The sequence below is a fragment of the Haliaeetus albicilla genome, chromosome 2, assembly GCF_947461875.1.
Source record: "Haliaeetus albicilla chromosome 2, bHalAlb1.1, whole genome shotgun sequence".
In the NCBI taxonomy this organism is placed as follows: Eukaryota; Metazoa; Chordata; class Aves; order Accipitriformes; family Accipitridae; genus Haliaeetus; species Haliaeetus albicilla.
The window spans coordinates 73,161,493-73,184,111 of record NC_091484.1 but is presented as its reverse complement, the minus strand read 5'-3'; the positions used below and the strand labels follow the sequence as shown (position 1 = coordinate 73,184,111).

Sequence of the window (22,619 nt, the reverse complement as noted above, 5' to 3'; positions counted from 1 at the left end):
CAAGATCAAATTGAAAATTGTGGGTAGAACCCAAGTCTCCCAAGACCTGCAAGACTGCTTCCTCCTCAAGCTGTTACATGACAATTGAGTCTACCAATGAACTCTAACATTCCTTAATTCACCATGTAGAAACGCGCTGTCACCTGTGCTGGTGCCCTGTAAGTGGAGCTTTGGGAACTTTCAGGGAATTACCAAATAATGAAGAGGCTGCAATGATGTTTCTGCTCTTTGGAGCCAATTTAATAATGATTTGATCACACAGTTTTTGAAAACATATAAACATCATAATGTTTGTTCCGTTTAACCACAAATATTTTCTTATGTAACATCTCAAACCTCAAAACACAGCTGGTTCTGAACACAGTTCTTCCCAGATGACTGTTTTCTTACATTGAACTAAAATAAGTGTTTGCTTTAAAAAAATCGCATAGTCTTTTTCAGATTGAAGATCTGAGGGGACAACCTTCTCTCAGAACTACATTTGTGTGGTATCAAATGGAAAAAAAATTTGGACACGATGGAAGCTGTCCTGACATAATGGAAGCTGTTAGGTACTATCATTATAAAAAGTGACTTGTGAGTGGGCTTGTCAAGATTATAGATTCCTAGCACAAACCAGACAAATACAAAGAAGTTGTACCTTCCTACAGCTTGAGCCTGTAAACATTTGTGTACATGCTTGACTCAGCCCCACTATGTTATCGCCGCTAATATTAAGACAAGCAACTAAGTCTGCAGGATCAAAGCATAATTTAAAGTAATTATTATAGTGCAGGTATGGCAGGCAAAAGAGAAGAAAGGAGAGAGAATGAGGAAAAAAAATGAAAAGCATGCTGCAGTAACTGAAGGATAGTTAATGCTGTGTGTTATAAAAATCACAGAAAAAGGAATTTTTGTCTCATGTAAAAATATACCCTTAAAATATGCTAAATGATCAAAGATTAAGCATTTACATTCTTTACCTAGTTCTTTTGATTTTGAAATAATCTGAGCTCCAACTGATGAATCACAACAGTCCAAAGAAGGCACTGAAAAATATAAGGAAAATAATTTCAACTTTTAAAAATGGTGACTTGATTTAGACTGAAACTATCAGTTAATTTTCCTTCAAACAGTTCTGTTAAACTCCCTGATTTATACTGCTGGCAACATTCACTAGCACCTTTAAAATAAGGTGCTTCTCAGCGTCACAGAAGATGTGACTACAAAACAAGCCTGATACAAAATGAAGTTCTCCAACTTCCTAGAGCCAAGAATGGCACTGGAACAGCACCGAACTTGATGGTAAATGATCTCTTTCTAACGGACCAAGGGCAAATAGAATACACTGAATCTACTGGATTGGAAAGTAACCTCTACACTAGTCACGACATCCAGGTTTTGCTGACCTAAACGTGAAAAATGGGAGGGCTTTGTGAATTGGGTATCGACCACTGTTGTATTTCCCCAAGGAGGGGCAGGCACACTTCGACAGCTTCACACACAAGATTCTAGCTGTGTCTATGCTGTCAGGTGCCTTATACAACACATATGAGAAGGCTGATATATCTGAGAACAGATGATACATGATTTGTTGAAGTTAGATAGGGTAATTCTTATTCAAGATAAGAATATCATAAATGGAACAGCAGAAAGTTGATTTTAAAACTACAGCTTGTGCGCTTCAGGGAAGCGCTGGAACACTGTGACTGAACAAATAATGATCAAAACGTCCTAAAACACTAGGCTACTGCTGTGGGCAGAAATGCTCTTCCCATCTGCCTTAATTACAATAACTGTAATCACGCTTCACTAACCTGTGATGTGCAGACTAGATTTTTAATATTAGTAGTGACTTTACAGAGATGATGTAGACAGAGTAAGTACAGTGAAAATTAGAAGCTTCTATCTTGCCAACACTGAGAACTAGAATCAGAAAAACTGTTAGTCTGGCACGGTTAGCACTACCATATAGGTAAGTTTATCTACAGTTTATTCTTTTATTTTTGCCTAGAAATCTTATCCACACTGAATTTAAGACTCAGACAAACATCTGGAGTATTTACTTTGCCCCTGCCACACAAGATGAGACTGCTGAGGCCAAACACCAGTGGGAGGTTCAGTGTTTCTCAGACATGTCAGACCACTGCATGTGTGCTGCCGCTAACCATCTCACACACAATATGGGAGTCGGGTGCAAGACTAGGAAAAACACACAAGCTTCCAAGTAACACTTAAATTCTTTGCTAAATACAATAATGAATATGAAATCCACAGGATGCTTTCTAAGCCTATAAAAAAAATTCAGGAAAGTGAAAGTCTGTCTTCAAAAACTATAGTAATTTAAAAGTTCTATGTAAAGTGTAACTAAAGTATATGATATAACCGACAGAAAACCAATATTCCATGCAATTAGTAAATGAAAGCAGCTAATGAGAATTACTGAAAAACTGATGCACAAGAATGGGAAGAAAAGACAAGGAAGAAAATAAACTGAAAATGAGATTTTGAAAGAGACACTGAGCTGGAGTGAAACGAAAAAATATGGGACAAGCTGTAGGATGAAAGATATTCAAAAGCACTGAATTGAAACAGAAAAAAGGCAGATTGTAAGAAATACTCAAAGTGGAATAAGACCTCATCTGTTCATTTAATTGGTTATAATTTACAAGATGCTTTAAGACAGAGATAGCAATTATTGAATTGGAATCTAAGGTAAACAAAACATCCAGAAAGACAGCTGTGAATGGGAATTTGAAATCCTTATATAAAAATCAAACAGGGAGTGTTCTTCCGGTCTAGGTCAGATTATGAACAATTTTAGCTTTGCAGACTGAATAGAGTTGAACTAGTCAAATAAACAAGCTGATGGTGACAGAGGCGAGGCCTTCAGAGACCAACTCACAAAAGCTGCACAAACAAATGTATTCGAAGACAGTATCAAACAGACTTCCAGAAAAGGAGCTAACTGGAGTGCAGATTAAGGATTAAAATCAATAAAATGGATAACAGAGAAACACAGTACTGTTAGAGAAAGACTGTTCAAGGGGAAAAAATTAAAAATTGAACAGAAAAGTACTTTCTGAGGCACTTATCTGAAGTTTAACCTAAATTATTATGCTTACTTGCAAAAGGGTTTAAACATGCTGAATATCGTACAGCATTTAGTAGCTTCAGTTGAAAACAAATAATTGCACAGAATACAATACGATGAGAAGAATCACAGTTTCAAAAAGAAAAGGGGTTGCCATTTGTAAGGCTATAGAGAAAAAAACAATTCTAGGAACAAATGAAATCAGCATATGGGACAGAGCGAAATTGTTGATGTAGAAACACAACACCAACAGAGCGCTATCGGATGCCTGCACAACTGTGTGCATGATGCAAGGATTTCTTTGTAAATACAGTAACTCATAAGAACACAAGAGCTGACATCATAAACGTGCCAAATAATAAAAAATTTCAAAATTCAATTTTTTAACATATAGTACTACGTTGCTTTTGTATCCTGTATTTGTAAAGTACATAGAATTAAGTTTCAGAATTAAGAAAAATTTAATTCAGTTTCATGAAAATCGTACAAGAGGCTGCCAGCCATAATACGTATATCACTGGCAGTACTGAGCACTTCTGAATTAGTAAGTGATATGAACTCCTCACCGCCTCTGTGGGCATGCTTACTTGACCCACAGGAAGAATACACACACACAGGCAGCTCTCAGGAACTGTTACCAGATCGGTTGTAACTAGCTAAAGAAAACTAGGCAGAGCTTGTCCCTTTGCCTCCTGCAGAGAAATAAAAAAAGCACTGAGAGGAGAAAGCTGGAGTATGTGGATGGAGAGAGGATGGGAGTAAGTGAGGAATGGAATAAATTTGCAGATGGGGCACATGACTTAAAAGGGCAAACAACAGAAAGGCAGAAGTGATGGGTAGATGGTCAAGAATTGCTTGTCTAGGAGTGAATGCAGATGAAATGCACACACCTCTCCCGAATGTGCAGGAATTACAGCACAGAGGAAAAGCTGCTGCTACCTAGAGCAGCTGCTAGTACCCAGTCCTGGTAATAGTATTCAAGCAATCTAAATTAGAAAAAAATTTCCACAAGGCACAGCAATACACTGGGGGACATGTTATAACTTGAGACCATACTAAAAGGAATCTGATGAAAGACTGATCAGAGATGATTATTTCAGAAGAATCTAGTAATGAAAGTTTATGGCATACTACTTTGGAGCAAATCTTAACACACTCTGGCTTTTGATATTTATGTACGTTCAAGAAGAAAAATACTATTTATCTTTTATTTCTGTTTCCTGAAGAAGATGACTTTGTAAGATTATCAGATATGCATCTGACGTTCTTAAGATGAGACAGAGAAGAGCTCTTACAAATGTAAAAGTTTCCCTTTTCTGAACTGAGAAAAATGGAAGCTCTTTCTCAATACCTACATGCTAGAAATATTTACTCTTTACCAACAGTAAGCCTGCAATATATTGGTAACTTATTGCTTGAGGGGCTCTTGCTTCTTCTACAAAGCAGTTAAAAAACTTGTAATAATACTTGCAACACATTAATACCCTGTGTCAAGTGGAAAGAGCAAGAACCATTGCACTAAGAAATACACAATATGGTACATTTTAAGAAGCCTTCTACTGTTAACTAAGTTGCTTCTCTAAGTTTATCAAATGCCAATTGTTCTCACCTTGAACAAAAAATCACAGAAAAATTTCAAACAAGTTGTAGAAGAATTAATGAAAGACTGAAACATTTCATATAAAAGTACATGCAAGTATTCCTGTGAACATGCATCAAATGACATATTCAGACATGCAACTGTGCAAATGTACACATGTTAAAGAGGTATTATATATACTGAGTCAAAACATGAAAGCATAAGCAGGGAAACTTGTCTTATGAAAAAAAGGTGAAAAAAACCTGCAAAGAAAGCTTGCGAACTCCCTAACAGGTCTTGCAGGACAGGTCCCTATTCTTCCAAAGACTAACCTAAGCAACACTTCATGAAGGTGCGCGGGAAAGACTAACTCAGTGGCCAGCTTATGCCTGGAAGTAAAACATCTGATACCATCTTGTGAAGTTGTTCCATCTCACATATTATGGGCTTTAATTATTTCTAAAAGGTAGCTCTGCCAGCTCAAAAGAGAAAAGTTGTATTTCTTACTTGGACCTTTTTGTTTTAAGTGCACAAAGCTTATTATCAAAATAAACAAAAGTCTGTGTTATAGCTGCAAGTTTCTTGTTTTTCCCACTTAAAAATCCTCTTTCTGAATTTGTGAAAGCAGATCTCAAAAATGAAGTGACTTGTAGAAATACATAAGCATAAGTCATTCTTCTAATAACAATAAAAGTGGGATACTTGGAAGTGTTCCACAACCATGCGTAGTTGACAAGGGAGTATATAAACCTCCAAGGTCACGTCAGTAAGTTAAAATTACTGCCACGCTGTTATGAGGACATGCCAGTGTAAAGGAACATCAGATGCTCTATTGAACTTTTCTTGGAGACCTCTTGAACACATACCTCATGATATCTTCAATCTTGATCAGGAAAACAAATCTTACTGACATCTTGGTGAATATGGGTTATTTCTTGAAACATCTGCATAGTTCTTGTACCTTCCTCCTACCACACTCTCATGATACCCCCAATAAAGGGTTAACACGAACACTTTAATGTGCTATTACACTAAAAATGGGTATAGGTGTCAATGCTCTGTTAAAGTAGCGGACTGAAGCAGAAACTCCCATGAGCTGACATGCAGAGAAAACAGACCTGGGATACCACCCTTGTAGCAAGACCATAAATCATGTAACAGACCAATCTAATTGCTGACAGGCCACTCACAATAACATTAACCAGTACCATCATACAGAAACAGATGCTGTAGCTGCATTTAAAGAGGAAAACTGCAGTAAACTCAGCTCCTGAAGTACCACTGCTATAGAACTGTAATACAGATTAACAAGGAAGTTGGATTGTTTGTTTGTTTGTTTATATTCACTAATAACATGTACGGAGAAGAGCAAAGTTCATCAGGAAGAACTATACATTTCAACTAACAAGAAAGTGACGACTCCTGAGCAGGAAAGTATGGCAAATTCTTTTAAAGACTGCAGCGAGGGAGGGAAGCACTGGTCTTAAATACTGGGAGAGCTGAGGGAGTATCATTAATAAAACATGAGGGAGGAGGGGAAAAATGCTTATATGGACTGTTGTTACAGCTACTGCTGGTTCAGACAGCCTCAAAGTATCAAAATATAGGAAGTTTTCCTGCTTAGAATTGATTTTCAGATTCTTCTGTAGTTAATAACTGTGGAGAACTGGGCTTTCTTCCTTCCACTTGACAAAGTGAGATGCCTTCTACCCTTTCAATACCAAATGCTTTTAGTCGTTTACCCAAATTATCTTCAATAAATCTACCCAGAATTCCCCCTGCTAGGTTTTCTTTGGCCTGGCAGCCAATCACCAGAGGGTGCGAAAGAGACAAGGACACTTCCAGAAGGGCCCTTAAAATAAACATGAAAAATCTTACTTCTACCATGAGCCAAATCTCCACCAGAGAAAAGAACCGTAACACATTCCCAAACCTATTTATTGCAGTGTGCAATCCTGCCATTGGTTTCAATTGTCTTCTTACCGTTTGTTGGTGGTATGTATGGCCTACAAATGGTACAGTCAAAACCCATATCAGCTATGTTTTCCACTTCCTCCTCTGTGTTTAAGTTCTGACAGATTGCATGCATCCATCTAGAAATTAAGTGGGGGAAAAAATACAATTTAAAGGAAATATGTGGTGTTTTAGGAGACCCAAATATCAGTATATGGTCCAAGTAAATGTGAAATACTTGTTTAGTTTAAATTCTTTCAGGGAGAAATGATGAATCAGGTTCTCTATATATAGCATTCCCCTATGGTGCTGTGCGTTAAATACTGTATATACAGTATCAGATTACCTATTTCCCTTCACAGGAAGGAACTCTCTATAAAACAATGTCCCGTAAGCAAATATGTCTTAGTATTATAATTTTCTTCCTATATTGCAATCATTTTAACTACTTACTTGATGCAATGTAATCTAGATTTAACCTCACAAGAACAGTCTTGCAAGGTAAATTAGTTTTATTTTTACAGAGGGGGAAAATGAGGCACAGAGTGATTAATTAATTTGCCCAGAGTCGTATAGTTAAGTCTGTGGTACAACTAGGAATGAACTAATAAGAGACTTCTGAGACTCAATCCAGTGCTCTTTACCACAAGACCATTCCCTTCATCTTTACGCTTTTACATTAGGGGAAAAAAATTAAAATAAGCCTTAAACATGAAAAAACTGTAAAATACTAGAAATCCTTACCGATCACATTGTCTACACTGAATTATAAGCTCTTCATCCCTGTAAGTGCGATAGCAGATTGGGCAGGTAGACAAACTTGCGCAGGGAGCACACTGTGTGTAATTATTTTGCCATTCACATCTTAAACCTGGAGAAGTTGCTCCACAGTGTCTGCACCAAACACACCTGCAGAACAGACAAAATGATCTATTACTTTCAGTTCACAGGAAGATTATTTTGTGGCTTTAAAACCCTCCTACTTAGAACTGGGTGAGTAATTAAGTTTTAGATCACTAACCATGGTGGGGTGGGGGTAGAATTCATTTCAGGTCAAACAATATTTTAATTGAATGAAAATGGTATTATTTAGATTTTGAACATTGCCAACAGTTTTTAAACTTTTTAAAGAAAGCTCCTAAGTAAGAATTCCCTTCAATCTGCAAAAACAGGCAGACGGGTGATTGTAACAGCTCAACAGGTCAAAGGAGTTCCTGCTTCCAGTTGCCACACACTTGGAGATATGGAGACTTAACCATGAGAGAGGTCTAGTCTGTTTGTGTTTCACCCAAATAAAACAAATGGTTTTCAGAGGGTTTTATTTTGAGAACAGTTTGGCGAAGCACCCATTCATTTTTCCAGCTAAACATTAGAATGAACATTCCAATGAACGTAAACTGGATTTTTTGTTGGCTAAGAGTTTCAAAAGAAAAATTTTGTCCACCTCTACTTACTTGGGTTTTGGCATGAAGAAACAGTATTAAGAGGAGATAACAGTTTCCCTATTAAATTGATAATTGAATGAAACAAAAATCAAAAGTATTTTGTTTGCTTTGTTTAATACACCTGACTTAAATACAGGTAAAACATTATTACAGTTCAATTGACATTGCAAATACGAAGTGACAAAAAGGAACAAAAGAGGCCAGGAGTCAATATTCCTGACCCCAGAACCAAACACACCATTTGCACTTCCAGCCTCCCTTCGGAACTGTCTGCAGGGGTGGATCTAAGCAGTATGTGTGGTAGCTGATATCGCAGTCATCACAGAGAAGCAGTCTCCCTGGATCTGTGGCTTTCCCACAGGCTTCACACACTGTGCACTCCAGGCACCTCCAACCTTTGCTGAGCACCACTTTAGTAATCTGCAAATGGCAAGGTGAAAATTATTTGAAAACTGCTCTGTATGATCGTTGTACAAATTAAGGTCTGGCTAGTGGAGCACAGATGCTCTTTTGTGCACGCTACCCACATTACAATTAGCTGTTTAACCATTAGACTTTCTGAAGCTTCAATAAATGGGAATGGATTAAACAAAAAGAAACTGTCATTACTGACATCTGATACTGTTCCAGAATATAATTTTTTAGACAAACTAGCATACCAAGGAATATACACTGCAGTGGATCTACATGTAGGACAGTTTACTCCTTATAGGAGTAGCTGGTCCTGTAGGGATGAAGGAGAAGACATGGTTGCTTTTTTTTTCAGCTATGTAGTAAAGCTAGGATGCAGGTCATTACAAATCCTGTATCTTTTCTAAATTATCTGTGATAACCAGTACTGGGGTTTTAGTCACCTGAAGCAAACAACTAATTTACTGTAATTAATATATAATGTAAGAGCAGTATATAAACACAAAGTCAAATTATAGTTGCATGAAATATGCATATGGCGTTTCATAAAGTACATTTAAAATAAAGTTTTGTAACATGTTTAAAAAAATCCCACTTTTACATAGATGTACTTATATAATAAAGAGTATATGGTGTATATATTGCAGTAAATAGCTTATTATACGCTTGCTAAGTCATCTCATACCACTCAAATTTAATTTTCACACATTCTCTCCTAGACTAATGAATGTAAAATGTATTAATTAACCACTCCAACTGCTGTCAATTCTGACAGCCAACAGACAAATTTAATCAACTAAACCTTATGCCCCTAGTAAATGAAGATGCAGTACAATTTTTTTTCTTTGCTTTTAATTCTGCTTGTATTTAGGTTTTAAGCCTATATCTCAAACTGTTATTTTAACCAACTGCTGGATAATCAGTGCTATTTATGGTTGTGAAATTACAAAAAGGTTAATTTCTCTTGAGGCAATGCATACTATAAAATGACATTTAATTAAAGTCTTTCACAAGTCACATACAAATAATGGTCACATTAGCTGATGAATATCTAACAAGTTAATGACTCCCCTAATTACCACAAAACCAAAGGCAGCATAGTGCTATTAAAATACAATATGAAAAAAGTGTAATCAAGTGATTTTTTAATGTAACAAAAGCACTCACCTTAATACTGACACAGTATGGATGGTAACACTGACCACATTGAGAACAGGCAAGCAACCTGCCCTCAGCACCTTGGCCAAAACTCCCACATACTACGCACATATCCTGAAATGATAGAAAACAGCAGATTTTCAACACATGCCAGACACTAAATTCTGAAAACATGTAACTGTAAAATCCAACTAGCTTGCTGTATAATTTAACTCCTAACAAGGACATTAATTTACTTTTTTCTAATTAAAAGCAGAGAAACAGAATGAAAACACAGTAACTATTATCCTAACCTGATGAAGAGTGAACTTGTCACTGTTAGAGAAGAGGACAACTGTATTATGCATCGAGTTTTCTTCCTCATCTTTGTTAGATGAAATATCCATAGTTGTGACCTATTAAAAAAAATACACCACATAGAAAATGTGATATGCTTACTATTTAAGACATGAGACAAGATGAAACTTATTTTCTAAATGTTAATTTTTAGTAGTACCAGAGAATACAAGCTTTGCAAATACTTATTCATACCATACGAACTTTCATAAAAAGCTACCTTCATCAGAAATTACTATATTAATTCACATTTTCACGTCAGTGCAAGCATCATCACTATTTCAGTTTTAGACTTTACATTCTCTTCCCCTCTTTTGTTCTTTACACATTACCCCATTGCACTTTAAAATGGAAGGAAAGAGGTAGTGTAAAAAAAAAAAAATAAATTCACTAAGCAGAAATTGTCATACTGTGACCAGTCTGCTCTGTTACCTACATATAAACACTGAACTTCTTGTCAAAAAGTTAATTGCAGCGACACACTTCTGAGTGTTAATTCGAAGAGCAATTGCAGAAATGTAATTTGTCCCATATTGCCTAAAATGTGGTTTAACTAATGTTCCAAAAGTATGTTAGAGGAATAAGTGAGAGTTCTAAAGTTTCAATAGTTAATATACTCTCTGTAAGCAGTTTCTTTATGAGGCTTATCTATCTTGCCCGTAAAAACTTGCATTGAACTTGAAATGGCTGGTTTGATCTCAATCCATAAGCTCTTACTGCAGAGAGTCGTTCTCCTTTTGATTAAGAGACTGTTACTCCACCCTGCTCTTTATTAATTCAGTGTATACATGTACATATAGCTTCTCAGAAAGAAAAGGAAGAAAAAAAGACTTCAACTGTGTTCTGACTTTCATGCAAGTCTTGCTATGCAGAATTTGCTATCCATGAATTTAAATTAACAGGCCTAACTATTTACCCTCTAAACCCGTAGCAGCCATGGATGTTTGTAAGATAAGAGCACACAGTTCTATATAAAAGAACAAATGCATGATAGAGAAATGTAACTTTGTTTTACCAGCTGTTTTTATTTTATAAATGTGTATGATTTTAAATACATTTTAAGTCTTACACAAATAGTTTTGTTTAAATAATAATTTAAATATTTTACAAATCCAAACATCAGTCTAGAGACAAATGCAAATACCGTTAGAACAGCTACAGGAATCCTTCTGATAGACTGTTGCTGAAAATCACTGTTTACTGAGAAACAGCTTAAACAGGAGTATATTGTTAACGTGTTTTAATTACTGTATGGTTGAGAGCACTGCAGCTGTAACTAACTAATTAACCAAAAAACACCCAAAACACCTCTTCATACGTTCAGGGAGAGCTTTTCCCTTGCATCTATCTCCACAGGTTCCACAAAGTTCTTGGAATTGCTTGCATATACAAAAGAGCAGAATTTGAAGGACTGAATCACTGCAGTTTTGATGCTTGCTTAATGCCAGCCATGTCCCAGCTTGGGTTAACCTGTAGCCACCTTCTTCCCCATTCCCAATACATACCAAGATATTTCCAGATTTGTGTAGTTGTCCACTGGTCATGATCCCACACTGAGTAAGAATCAGTTTGTGCAAAGGGGCTAAAAATACTCCCATTTCAAACATTTATCTGGCAAAAGGCTGGTCTCTTGCTATTGCTACCTTTACCTACTCTACCATAAGACAGACACATCTCTGCTATAGAACTCTGAAGCTGCCATTTACTTGATGAGTCACAGGATCAAATTTCTATAGGAAATGGTAGAGAGTGATGTCCATTTTGTATTTATAGCAATTTACCAAACTCAGTAACCTCTGTTCAGTTACAAAAATTTTTGAGTTTGTTCTGTAAAACCCAGCTTCCCTTGAAGAACAATTTTGTGCTTTTTAACATAGAATCACAGAATGGTCTGGGTTGGAAGGGACCTTTAAAGATCATCTAATCCAAGCCCCCTGCAATAAGCAGGGGCATCTTCCACTAGATCATGTTGTTCAGAGCCCTGTCCAACCTGCCCTTGAATGTTTCAAGGGATGGGGCATCTACCAAATCTCCGGGCAACCTATTCCAGTGTTTCACCACCCTTGTCATAAAAAAATTCCTCCTTATATCTAGTCTGAATCTCCCCTCTTCTAGTTTAAAACCACTGCCCCTTGTGCTATTGCTACAGGCCCTGCTAAAAAGTCTGTCCCAATCTTTCTTACAAGCCCCCTTCAAGTACTGGAAGGCTGCAGTAAGGTCTCCCCGGATCCTTCTCCTCTCCAGGCTAAACAACTCCAACTCAGTCTTTCCTCATAGGAGAGGTGTTCCATCCCTCTGATCATTTTTCTGGCCCTCCTCTGGACTCACACCAACAGGTCCATGTCTTTCCTGTACTGAGGACTAAATAATTATGGAAAGCCTCCAATTCATTAAGGTACCTATGACTAGTTTGAGTGGAACTCATCCTGTATGTTTAAAATTATGTATTTGCTTATGAATCTTAACCATCCAAAGCTTTAAAAGGGAGCAATGATAGAGACATTTTTTCCTTTACCAGATCACAGTCACAGAGTATTCCAAGAAATTATTACACAGGCAGCAAAAAGTGGCACAATGCTGTATAAACTCAAACAGATTGTATGTAAGAACACAAAAACGCAGGTCTAAAGAAGAGTCTGAGGAACTACTTCATAAAGACATAAAAATGAGTAAGTCCTTCTCTGAACATGAGGAACAGGATGCCTCTCAAAATCTGCAGGGCTGATTGATAATCAAACTTTAAAAGAAACGTTCAAAGAAGCCAAGTCCATAGCAGGAGAAAAACTACGGATTTTTTGCAGTCCACATTTCCAACAGTTTTTCATACCAAAATCCCTCTTCTTATGAGGAGAAGACCAGGACTATATAAGATTTAAGAGTTTTAAAAGGACTTCAAGTATGAAATAGCTTAACTATCAATTACAGTGAGCAACAGTGAACTTAGAATCACTTCAGTGCTGTAGGAATGGGAGACAGCAAATATAACTACCATTTTATCAAAGGTTTCTGGGAGGAAGCCATGTACCGTCCTACAGAATATTGGACATTTGATCATAACAGAGAACTTGCAGCCACATTGATATTATATTTTGTTAAAGAGTCAAGGAAGCTTTAATTATGGTAAATGAGGATCTATCAGAGCTCTCTGAAGGAGTCAGCAAGCCTGGGGACAGGGAAATCTGACTGACATAACTTACTTTGCCAAAAGAATTTGGTAACAAAGTCCTTCACCAATGCTCCTTAAAAAAAGGTAAACTGACATCGAATTAGAGGAAACGTCCCTATATTGACATGACACAAAATAAAGAGTAGAATAAATTATCAGTTTTCTATGTCGGAGAATAGCAGTAGTGGAAATCTGATAGGGATGTCTGCTAATAGGCCGTGGTGTTCCAACACACTTGTGTGCAATCTGAAAAATCAAGCGAGGAGCAAGGTGACAAAGCTTGCCAACAGTATTAAGATATTCAGAGTAATAAAAAACAAAAAGCAACTATGGAGAGCTGAACAAGAACTTCATAAAGCTGAGTGCTGGGCTATAAAAAGGCAGATGAAAGTCCGAATATCAAAAATTGAACATGACAAAACAACTGACAGGGATGATAAAAATATGGAATAGCTTCCATACAAGGAACAACTCAAGATACTGGGATTCTCCAAACTAGCAAGGGAACAGTGGAAAAGAAGGAGAAAGGACGGCGATCTATAGAAACTGAGTGGCATGGATGGAGAAAGTGAATAGAAAACAACTCTCCACTGCCTCTTCTGTAAGAGCACTAAGGAACAGGCAATGAAACCAGAAAGTAATTTAAAACAACAGGCTGATGAGCTGTAGAACTAAAAAAGTTTAACATGTTTTCCAGAAGTTTTAGAAGTGAATAGACAAATTCATGAAAGAAAGCTCCAACACAGGCTGCCCAAGACAAGATACTACCTCCTGTTCAGCAAGTCCCCAAGCCACAAGGTTCTGAAGTGTCTCCTTCTCTACACCTCTTCTGTTTCTGCACTCCTCCCCCAGCACTCAGTTTTGGTCCCCTGGGTAGAAGAACCTCTGGTCTGATCTGCTATGGCTGCTGTTACATTCTTATGCACAAGCCTCGCTCTCCTCTTCTGTGTTGTTCCAGTGAGTGCTGCCTTTACCCCATGTGTTTTCCACCAGAGGAAACGGAAGGAGTACTCTAAGACTCCCAACAGTTGTCCCTTTAAGTGGAAAAAGCAGCATAAAATTGCTTCAGGTCCATTAAGCTACAGTGTTGTAGTTCTTTGTCACAAACACTTAGTAATAGCCAGGCTTTATCAAATACCTCTGCTTTTTAGTGCTCCTTGGTTTTATACAGTATTTTAATACAAGAATTATAGATGAATAAAATTATGTCATATTAACAGACTGCAACGCGACTCAAAAATAAATGTTCTTACCCCTGGAATGACTACAGTCCCAACTCCATTTTTCAGTTTTGATCTACCTCTGCCACCTCTTCCTGAAAGACCTGCGCCACGTGGCCTCCGCTTCCCTGGGAATCCTGATCCACGGCCCTATTCAATATAAGATAACAATTTAAATGCAACCTGAAGTTCTTTTGTTATATGGGATTCAAACTTGTTCAGTGCTTCTAGGAAAAAACATAAGTAAAAAAACACCCTATGATTTCAAGTGAATATGAACACACTAGGCCATAGTCATTAAGTCACTGCATAAATCATTGTGAAATACATTTAACTACTTACATGACATATCATGATCACCTTTATCACCAGTGAGAAAGCAGCCAAAACCAGAAATGTTTATATTCTGCTCAGGAGTAACTGCAAATATGGAAACGTATTTTTTTTCCCCACAAAGTATGCAAAATAAATATCCTCTATTCTATGATTCATTTTAGGCCAGAAGGAATGTTTTCTTTTTAAACAGTCAGCTCAGACAGTCATGGGACTTCTGAATAGGGTCTGGACACTTGATTACTTGCAATCATAGATGCTTTCGTTACACTATCAATAATCAAGCAAACATTGGAATTTATTAGGACTCAATCCTGCTCCCAAAGAGAAGCAGGAGCTAGCTCCACCAAACTCTCTTAATTCAGCAGATACAGAGAGAGCTTTTTATATTAATTCTATCAGTTACACTCAGATCAACACTTCCCATAATACAATGTTTTTCTTACAAAATAATGACTTATTTTTAGACAGCTTCTTTTTCCCCCTTCCTTATTTCAGATGCAGACATACAACAATTGCAGTCTTGTGTGCTCTGCAGTATTTACAGTATGTTCAACTACAATTAACTGTGGAAATGCAAGCATGTTTTTAATAATAATTACCTGATATTAATACTGTGGTTTAGTTTGAATTTCCTTTTTTTTTTTTTAATTTCAAAATGAACTAAACACAAAGAGGATCCTTAATCCTCCTTAATATTTTTCCAGAGAGAAAAAGAACGTATTGACAATGTCCCTGAGTTCTGGCTGGTACATCAGACACCTTTACAACATGTTTCAGAGCCTCTAGTCTGTAAAAATGACAATAATTATGGTATACACTCAAATAAGCACCTTTTCTACTATGAAATAAGCACTGAGATTATTTATTGCATTTCAAATTTGTGAATAATCTCAGCTCCTAATACAGCCTAACTCCATCCACAAAGTATCTAGATACGGTGTCTGTATCCAAACGTTTGCTGGAAACTATTTTTAATACCAGGACAAAACATTTACTCAATAAAACAATGTTGACGGAACCACAAAGCTCCTTGGGGATGGTGTTGCCAACAGAAATGAACAGTCTCTACTGACAGAGACAGGAGTTTCCTGGATGGAAAGCAGCACTACGGGCTCAATAATAGCAACACTATTTTTCAAATATGCCAACTCCTGTTTTAAAGAAGATATAGAAGTTAATGGTCATAATTAAAGGGAGAATCCAACCATGCCAATGTTAAAATTTGATTAACACCCATCTATTAATGGAAAGAAAAATCAAATTGACTTACTCTTAAACAAAGAGGTAATGTAACACAATGCTATTTAGGAAGTGAAAGGAAGGATGCTATTGATGGCTAAAGTATTTATATGTACTAAGGTGAAACAAAAAATGTTGTCCTTACATATATATGGAGTTAATACGTATGCACACACAGGACATACAAGCATCAATTTTTTTAAGATGCAAACTCTCCTGGCATGTTTCTTATTTTGTCCATTTCAGACAAGGTATCAGTATTGTTATTTTCACACAACTAGTAACAGGAATAAGCACATACTTGTATCAATGTTAATGCTGAATATTAAGCTGAAAATTAATGCTTGAAGCAGCAAAAGCTAAGCTAATGTCAAATTAAAATAAAATTAGCATGAGGGTTAAAGTGAGATGAAAATAAATCATTGGGAAGTTACAGCTATTTGTCAGAATTTCATCTTTTAGCTTTTTTGCCTTTATTTTAAAATCATAATTCCACTTAGTTTCTTCAGGTGTTTTTAATGGTAAATGTCACTGTGGATACAAGCTTTGCTCCATCTAATCAGATAGGAAAGTTGTTATTTATTCCCCCACAAGCTAAAAATGATGTCACTTTGAATCCACTATGCAAGATTTCTCCACAGCAACAAATTCAAGCCACTCTTCAGAATTCTGCTCCTTTCTGTGCCTGGCTTACCTTACTGCCAGTCTTAAGTACATTTTCCTTCTCACGTAATTTAATTTGACAGCTATGTAAAGCCAACCATAAAATGTGAGGTATTCAACACACACAAAAAATTGGTAATACAAGCTATTCTTTGCCATTGAAAATCAGGGCAATGCCATCATACTGCACACTCTGGAAAGCATACATGTTTTAACCTGAAAGCTCCAGAGTTTCAGTAATTTTTAAAGGCCTTAAAGAGTAATAGAATGGAAGATTAATTCAGTTGTGAGTTACAGAATTTCATCACTAGTCTCTACAGCAGAAAGATAGCAACGGATACATGAAAATAAATTCAAATTATTTACCACTTTGATGCTCCAAATGGCACTGCCAGGAAGCTGTCTGGATTTAAAAATGTCCCGACCTTCTGAAATGTCTGGGGACCAGGAAGGTGGGCTGACTGTATTATTGGTACTCCAAGCCCCCTAGGATACGGCAGGTGAGAAAATAGATGTATAAAACTTCGCAACATAAAAAAAAAAAAGAGAAAAAAAAAAGAAAAAAAGCAAGCAAAAAAAATCTGAAAAGCAAAGCACATGCAGGCATAGGCATTTCTACGTTAACTTAAGTAGTCAATTAGTTCACTGAGTGAGAAGAAGGTGGGAAATTTTTAGGTTCTCATTGAAACATACACTAAAACAAATATTAACCGCCAACTGATGGTTAAGTACAACAAAATGAGTTTTATAAACAAAGCATAATACAAATTGAAAGCAAGCAATCATAACAGCAACAAATATATCCCTAAATTTTATTGCATCAAATGAAGAAGACAGTAGTTTGAGATGACAACATCCCCTTTTACACTTCAAATCACATTTTGAAAGAACAGATGGCCTTAGTTGACTTCTGAGTCTAAACTACTGACAATCACAGCAACAACTAGCTTGAGAAGTGTGTGAAACAAAAGGTATATAAATAAACCATTGGGGAAAAAAAAAAAAAAGAAAAATAGCCATGGTAATTAACAAAGTATCTCTTGCCTCCAAGTTTGCCACAAATAAACCATTATAAAATGCCATTACTAAGTTTTTTTCACCCCAGTGTTTTCATGTTACACTGTGGTATCAAATTTTAATACGTTATTATATACATGTAATAATACACATCCATATGGCATACCTACAAACTCTTTTTAACTAATTCATTATTATCCCTATTTATATAGTTCCCATTGTGGTGAGATATTGTATAACTCTGTCACAAGAAATATGGCAAAACAAGAAGAAAATACTAAAATGAACATGAAAAAAAAACCACGCTGAAGTTGCTCATACACATTAAAATCTGTGGAAGACTTTCTCAAACCCTGAGTAGAGACTGCAGGAGATAGCCATTACAAATAACTTCATTCTAAATTTACACATTAGAATAGTTAAAGGATAATACGTTTTCCTAATTCTAAGTTTGTGAGAGTAAGAAATAACAAATACCAAGGTGAGAAGTAATATAGATGAAAAGTATAAGTTTACCTTCTCGAGAATGACACTCGGCAGTAGAATTGCACGGATGATACGGAATAACCTCATGCATATTAATAGGCCCAACTATTCACACATGCATAACTGCTCATATGGGCAAGCCCAAACACATTTACGCCTTTGAATACTGGTCTATACAATAATAAGCATTAAGAAAAACAAGGTAGCTTTGCAAAATGTGTTTTTTTTCTGAAATGAAATATTCTTCATGAAGAATGTGTGGGAAAGAGTTTCTTTGGAATTAACAACTCATCAAAACATATATTCATCTCTGACTGTAAATATGTATTTTGCTAACAGCTGCGCTGACTGAAAATAGGGCTACCCCTCAACTGATTTTAGGCCAGAAGGATTGTGGTCAAGACCTCCCTAATCCACGTGAAGCGCAGCCAGGTTAGCTTAATCTGCCAGTGAAGGTGAGTATGAGCCAACATCTTGCTTACCCTCGAGCAGATGAGGAAAAGCTCGTATAACGCCATCTGCTTGCAGAGCTGAGTAGGCAGTAACCTATGGCTGCTCAGATAGCTCAGTATTTAAACTGGCAAAATAGATCAAAAAGAAAAAGTTTGGCAGTGACCTAAAAGCCCGATTATGCATAAAAGTTGCTTTTTAAAAATGCCAACATTGTCCAAGCAGTACAGCCTACAGTGTGGCCACAGTGGTGTTGAGCATAAATCTGCTTTCTAGGAGTTTAGTTATGCCTGCATGGGAAAGGGAATATAGACAGTAAAGCACTTAAAAAAATAAAAAATTTACAATTCTGCCCACACAAGGTGGTAATTAGGTACACAACCTACAAACTGCTTAGCTCCCAGAAGACTACCTGTGTGTTTTCAACTGTCCATCATTGTCTCCCCTCTGCCAAGGTGCTTCCAAAAAATACCCTAGCTGAACTGCTAGTGCCAGCAACTGCTCACCTGCACTTGGGTTAAAGTGAGTATGCTTGATTAAACAGCTTAAGTTCTAAGATTTTGCTATCGCAGTTTTTTGCTTGACTTCAGTTAGATGGTCATCATGCAGACGACTCAGCAGATGAAAAGGATGAACAACTTCTAACAAGGGAACAGTGTTAAGCAGAAACCTGCACCCGTAAACCTAGAGATGGACAAGAGTCCCCATTCACACCCAGGACCTAAGGGCATACTATTCATGACATAACAGGGGCCAAGTCAGAAACAGGAGGAAAGCAAGCAAGCAAACTTCCACAGAAATGGAGGTTTGATACACCTACCCAAACACATTCCTGGGGTGACTCCGCTGAAACACACGTCACTATCTGTGCTGAATCACCCTGGGCTCCCTGCACGGTCAGCAACAAGAAACGGGTGCCTGGAGCGGGCAACTCGCCGCACAGGATGGAAGGTGTCAGATTAGTCTCACCCTACATGCCCCTAGCTCTCTCCAGCAACTCTAACAGGAACCTCGAGGTGACTACAGCAGATCTTTGAACATCTGCAGTTGGGTGAATCCCACTCCTCGAGCCCGCAGCAACTTCCACCAGGCAGAAATGGCAAGACTGAAGTCTGGTTTGGTTATATCAAGAGCACTGTAGTTTATGAATCACTTCTCCATCAAAATCTCAAGTTTTTACTAAGCACTGTCACACTAGTTAGCAACTACATCGGCAGGTCTGTGGCAACAGGAAATTTACCTTTACTATGCTAGCCGTATTTTTAGTATCAAAGAACATTCCATTTTTGCAAGACAAATTTAAAAATTCCATTGAATTTTAGTTACAGTTTCCCCATATTTCTAAAATCCATAATGCAGAGTAAGTAACTGTTCTTGTAATATGGGAACTCAAAGAAAGTCTGTATAGCAACACCAAGAAAATCTGTGTATTGTAGAAACAATCTTTACATCAATCTGTAAGGGAGGCAACATGCTAGCTGAGGGTCAAAATTCAAGATCTCAAACGTGCTGAAAATACTTACCAGCAACTGAAACTACCTACTCTTATTTGGGACACCCAAAATTATTTTCCTTTTAAGAAGACACACTTCTCCAGTCATTAAGTATATTCAAAAGATTAAAAAGCTAATAGAATATTAAATCTGAATATGAAATATTCAGTCTTGCAAAAAAAAATGAATTGTATATGATTCACGAACCATACTGTTAAGAATTAAATTGGAAATTTAATCCAAGTTTTATTGTAGATCAGAAACATTTAAATTCTTGGTCAGATAAACTTAATTAAAAACATACACTTCCACAATACTATGAACAAATGAATTACATCCAAGAGATTCATTAATTATATTTTGGCTTTTAATTAATGCCTATTACCACAGAATACTGAAAAGAAAGTTCTATTCAGTTCATTTACATCAGAACCACGGCAATAATTATGTACTGTGACAGAAACAGGAAGTTCTAATTCTCCATCATATTCCTGAGTCCTCGAAATTGAACAACACAGCTGCAAGTAAATTATAACAAAAGGAAACCCAATGTCAGCAAGGGTCAGGAGATCTCACTAAATTACCACTGACTGTGTTTAGCTGCTTAATGCTTTATGAAATCTACTGCAATCGCAAATGCACAAAGCTGGATTTGCAATTTAATATTTAATGTAATTTTAGGGTTGTGAACAAAATTTAATCAGTTCAAAATATAGCTCCTCATTAAAGAAAACAAACCAAAACCCATAAAAGTTGTAACAAAAACTAATCCTTGAAAAAGACTCTTTTTCATCTTCTTTCCCAACATCTACCACTAGAACAACATATTTAGTGGTACTATGTAACTGAAGACTACAAAAAAGCCGTAATACCCAAGAAAGAACATACATCCGAACCCATCATGTTGCTCTGCATTTCTCTTAAAACACCTAGAAATAGGTAGTAAGCTGTATAATAGTGATCACCAATATCTTCAGGATGAAAATTAAATACCTCTAATCATAGTATTTTCCATGGAACGCATTCTAAAATAGTACTTATGGAATAACAAAAACAGTAGGTTATTATTTTCTATTCAATATTATTCTACAGATCACTCTCAACTCTTCATCTACCAGTCTTACAATGCCACATATTGTAATGCCCTCCATTTATTGACTTTGTATTATGCTTTCCAGTACACAGTGCTGTAGCAAGAATAACTCTATCAAATTTGTTCATTTCAGATACATAGAATATACCCAATACCATTTAAAGTATACCTCTACAGAAAAAAACACCCATTTTCCTTGCGAAGATTTATTTCAAACAAGATACATGTCAGATTAGTCATTAATAAACTTACATGATAATTTATTTTAAGACTATTACTTCAGAAAAAAGAAATATGAAAAAGATCAAAGAGAGGTCCTGCTCCTGGCATAACTTTGCAGTTTATAGGCAAGGGTAGAGAATCTGCATATTCCATGGAGAAGACACTGCACAGGCACAACTCTGTGGACAACACTGTAAGAATTTTACCATGCTGGCACCTACTAGTGAGTATCTCTGATCTGCAAACAGCTAAATTTTGGATATATGTAAAAACCAATTTGGTTCTGCTATGGAGCAGGATAACAGAAACAGAGAAGAGACAGCCCATGGACCAAAACCCATGGGAAGTCAGTGAGACTCTAAGCCTGGCAGATAGAGGGTCCTCTCCCTGGGCCAGATGCAGATTTGAAGCTTACCTGTAGCTAAAAGTATGGATAATATGCTATCCTAACAAACACTGTTAGTAGAAGTGTACCTTACTGATAGGAGTTCTTATGCTGACACAGAAAAAACAAATTCTCTGAAGCAGAATAAGCTTGAACCAGCCAAAGCAATTCTTATCAGTATAACTGTACCTACATATTGATTTATACATAGCTCCCCTTTTGTTTAGAATATGGATTTTCTCCTGTTCCTTCTAGCCAAAGTAGTGATGCCTGCAAAAGTCCTAGGGGGGTGTGGTGGGTTGACGATGGCTGGAGACCAGATGCCCACCAAAGCCGCTCTATCACCCTTCCTCCTCAGCTGGACAGGGGAGAGAAAATATAATGAAAGGCTCGTGGGTCGAGATAAGGACAGGGAGAGATCACTCGACCAATTACCATCATGGGCAAAACAGACTTGACTTGGGGAAAATTAACTTAATTTATTACCAGTCAATCAGAGTAGGGTAACGAGAAATAAAACAAAATCTTGAAACACCTTCCCTCCACCCCTCCCTTCTTCCTGGGCACAACTTCACTCCCCAATTCTCCACCTACCCCCTCCAGTGGCACAGGGGGACAGGGAATGGGGGTTACGATCAGTTCATCACACATCTCTGCCGCTTCATCCTCCTCTTCAGGGGGAGGACTCCTCACTCTTCCCCTGCCCCAGCGTGGGGTCCCTCCCACGGGAGACAGTCCTCCACAAACTTCTCCAACGTGGGTCCTTCCCACGGGCTGCAGTTCTTCATGAACTGCTCCAGTGTGGGTCCCTTCCACAGCGTGCAGTCCTGCAGGAGCACACTGCTCCAGCGTGGGTCCCCGATGGGGTCACAAGTCCTGCCAGAAAACCTGCTC

General features: G+C 37.2%; 1 protein-coding gene across 10 annotated transcripts in view; it reads right to left on the bottom strand.

Moving 5' to 3' along the window:
* Positions 1 to 22,619, bottom strand: part of KMT2C (lysine methyltransferase 2C) — a 200,687-nt gene that overhangs the window by 58,329 nt on the left and 119,739 nt on the right. For 8 of the 10 annotated variants that reach the window (XM_069778217.1, XM_069778221.1, XM_069778222.1 and 5 more), the window contains 8 exons: positions 16,946 to 17,065; positions 14,375 to 14,491; positions 9,913 to 10,014; positions 9,629 to 9,733; positions 8,289 to 8,470; positions 7,350 to 7,514; positions 6,636 to 6,745; positions 963 to 1,028 (listed from right to left, as the gene is read on the bottom strand). In XM_069778217.1, the coding sequence (XP_069634318.1) occupies positions 963 to 1,028; positions 6,636 to 6,745; positions 7,350 to 7,514; positions 8,289 to 8,470; positions 9,629 to 9,733; positions 9,913 to 10,014; positions 14,375 to 14,491; positions 16,946 to 17,065 (967 nt within the window). The remainder of the gene's footprint in view (positions 1 to 962; positions 1,029 to 6,635; positions 6,746 to 7,349; positions 7,515 to 8,288; positions 8,471 to 9,628; positions 9,734 to 9,912; positions 10,015 to 14,374; positions 14,492 to 16,945; positions 17,066 to 22,619) is intronic. The other 2 variants (XM_069778224.1, XM_069778225.1) reach the window with 2 other exon arrangements.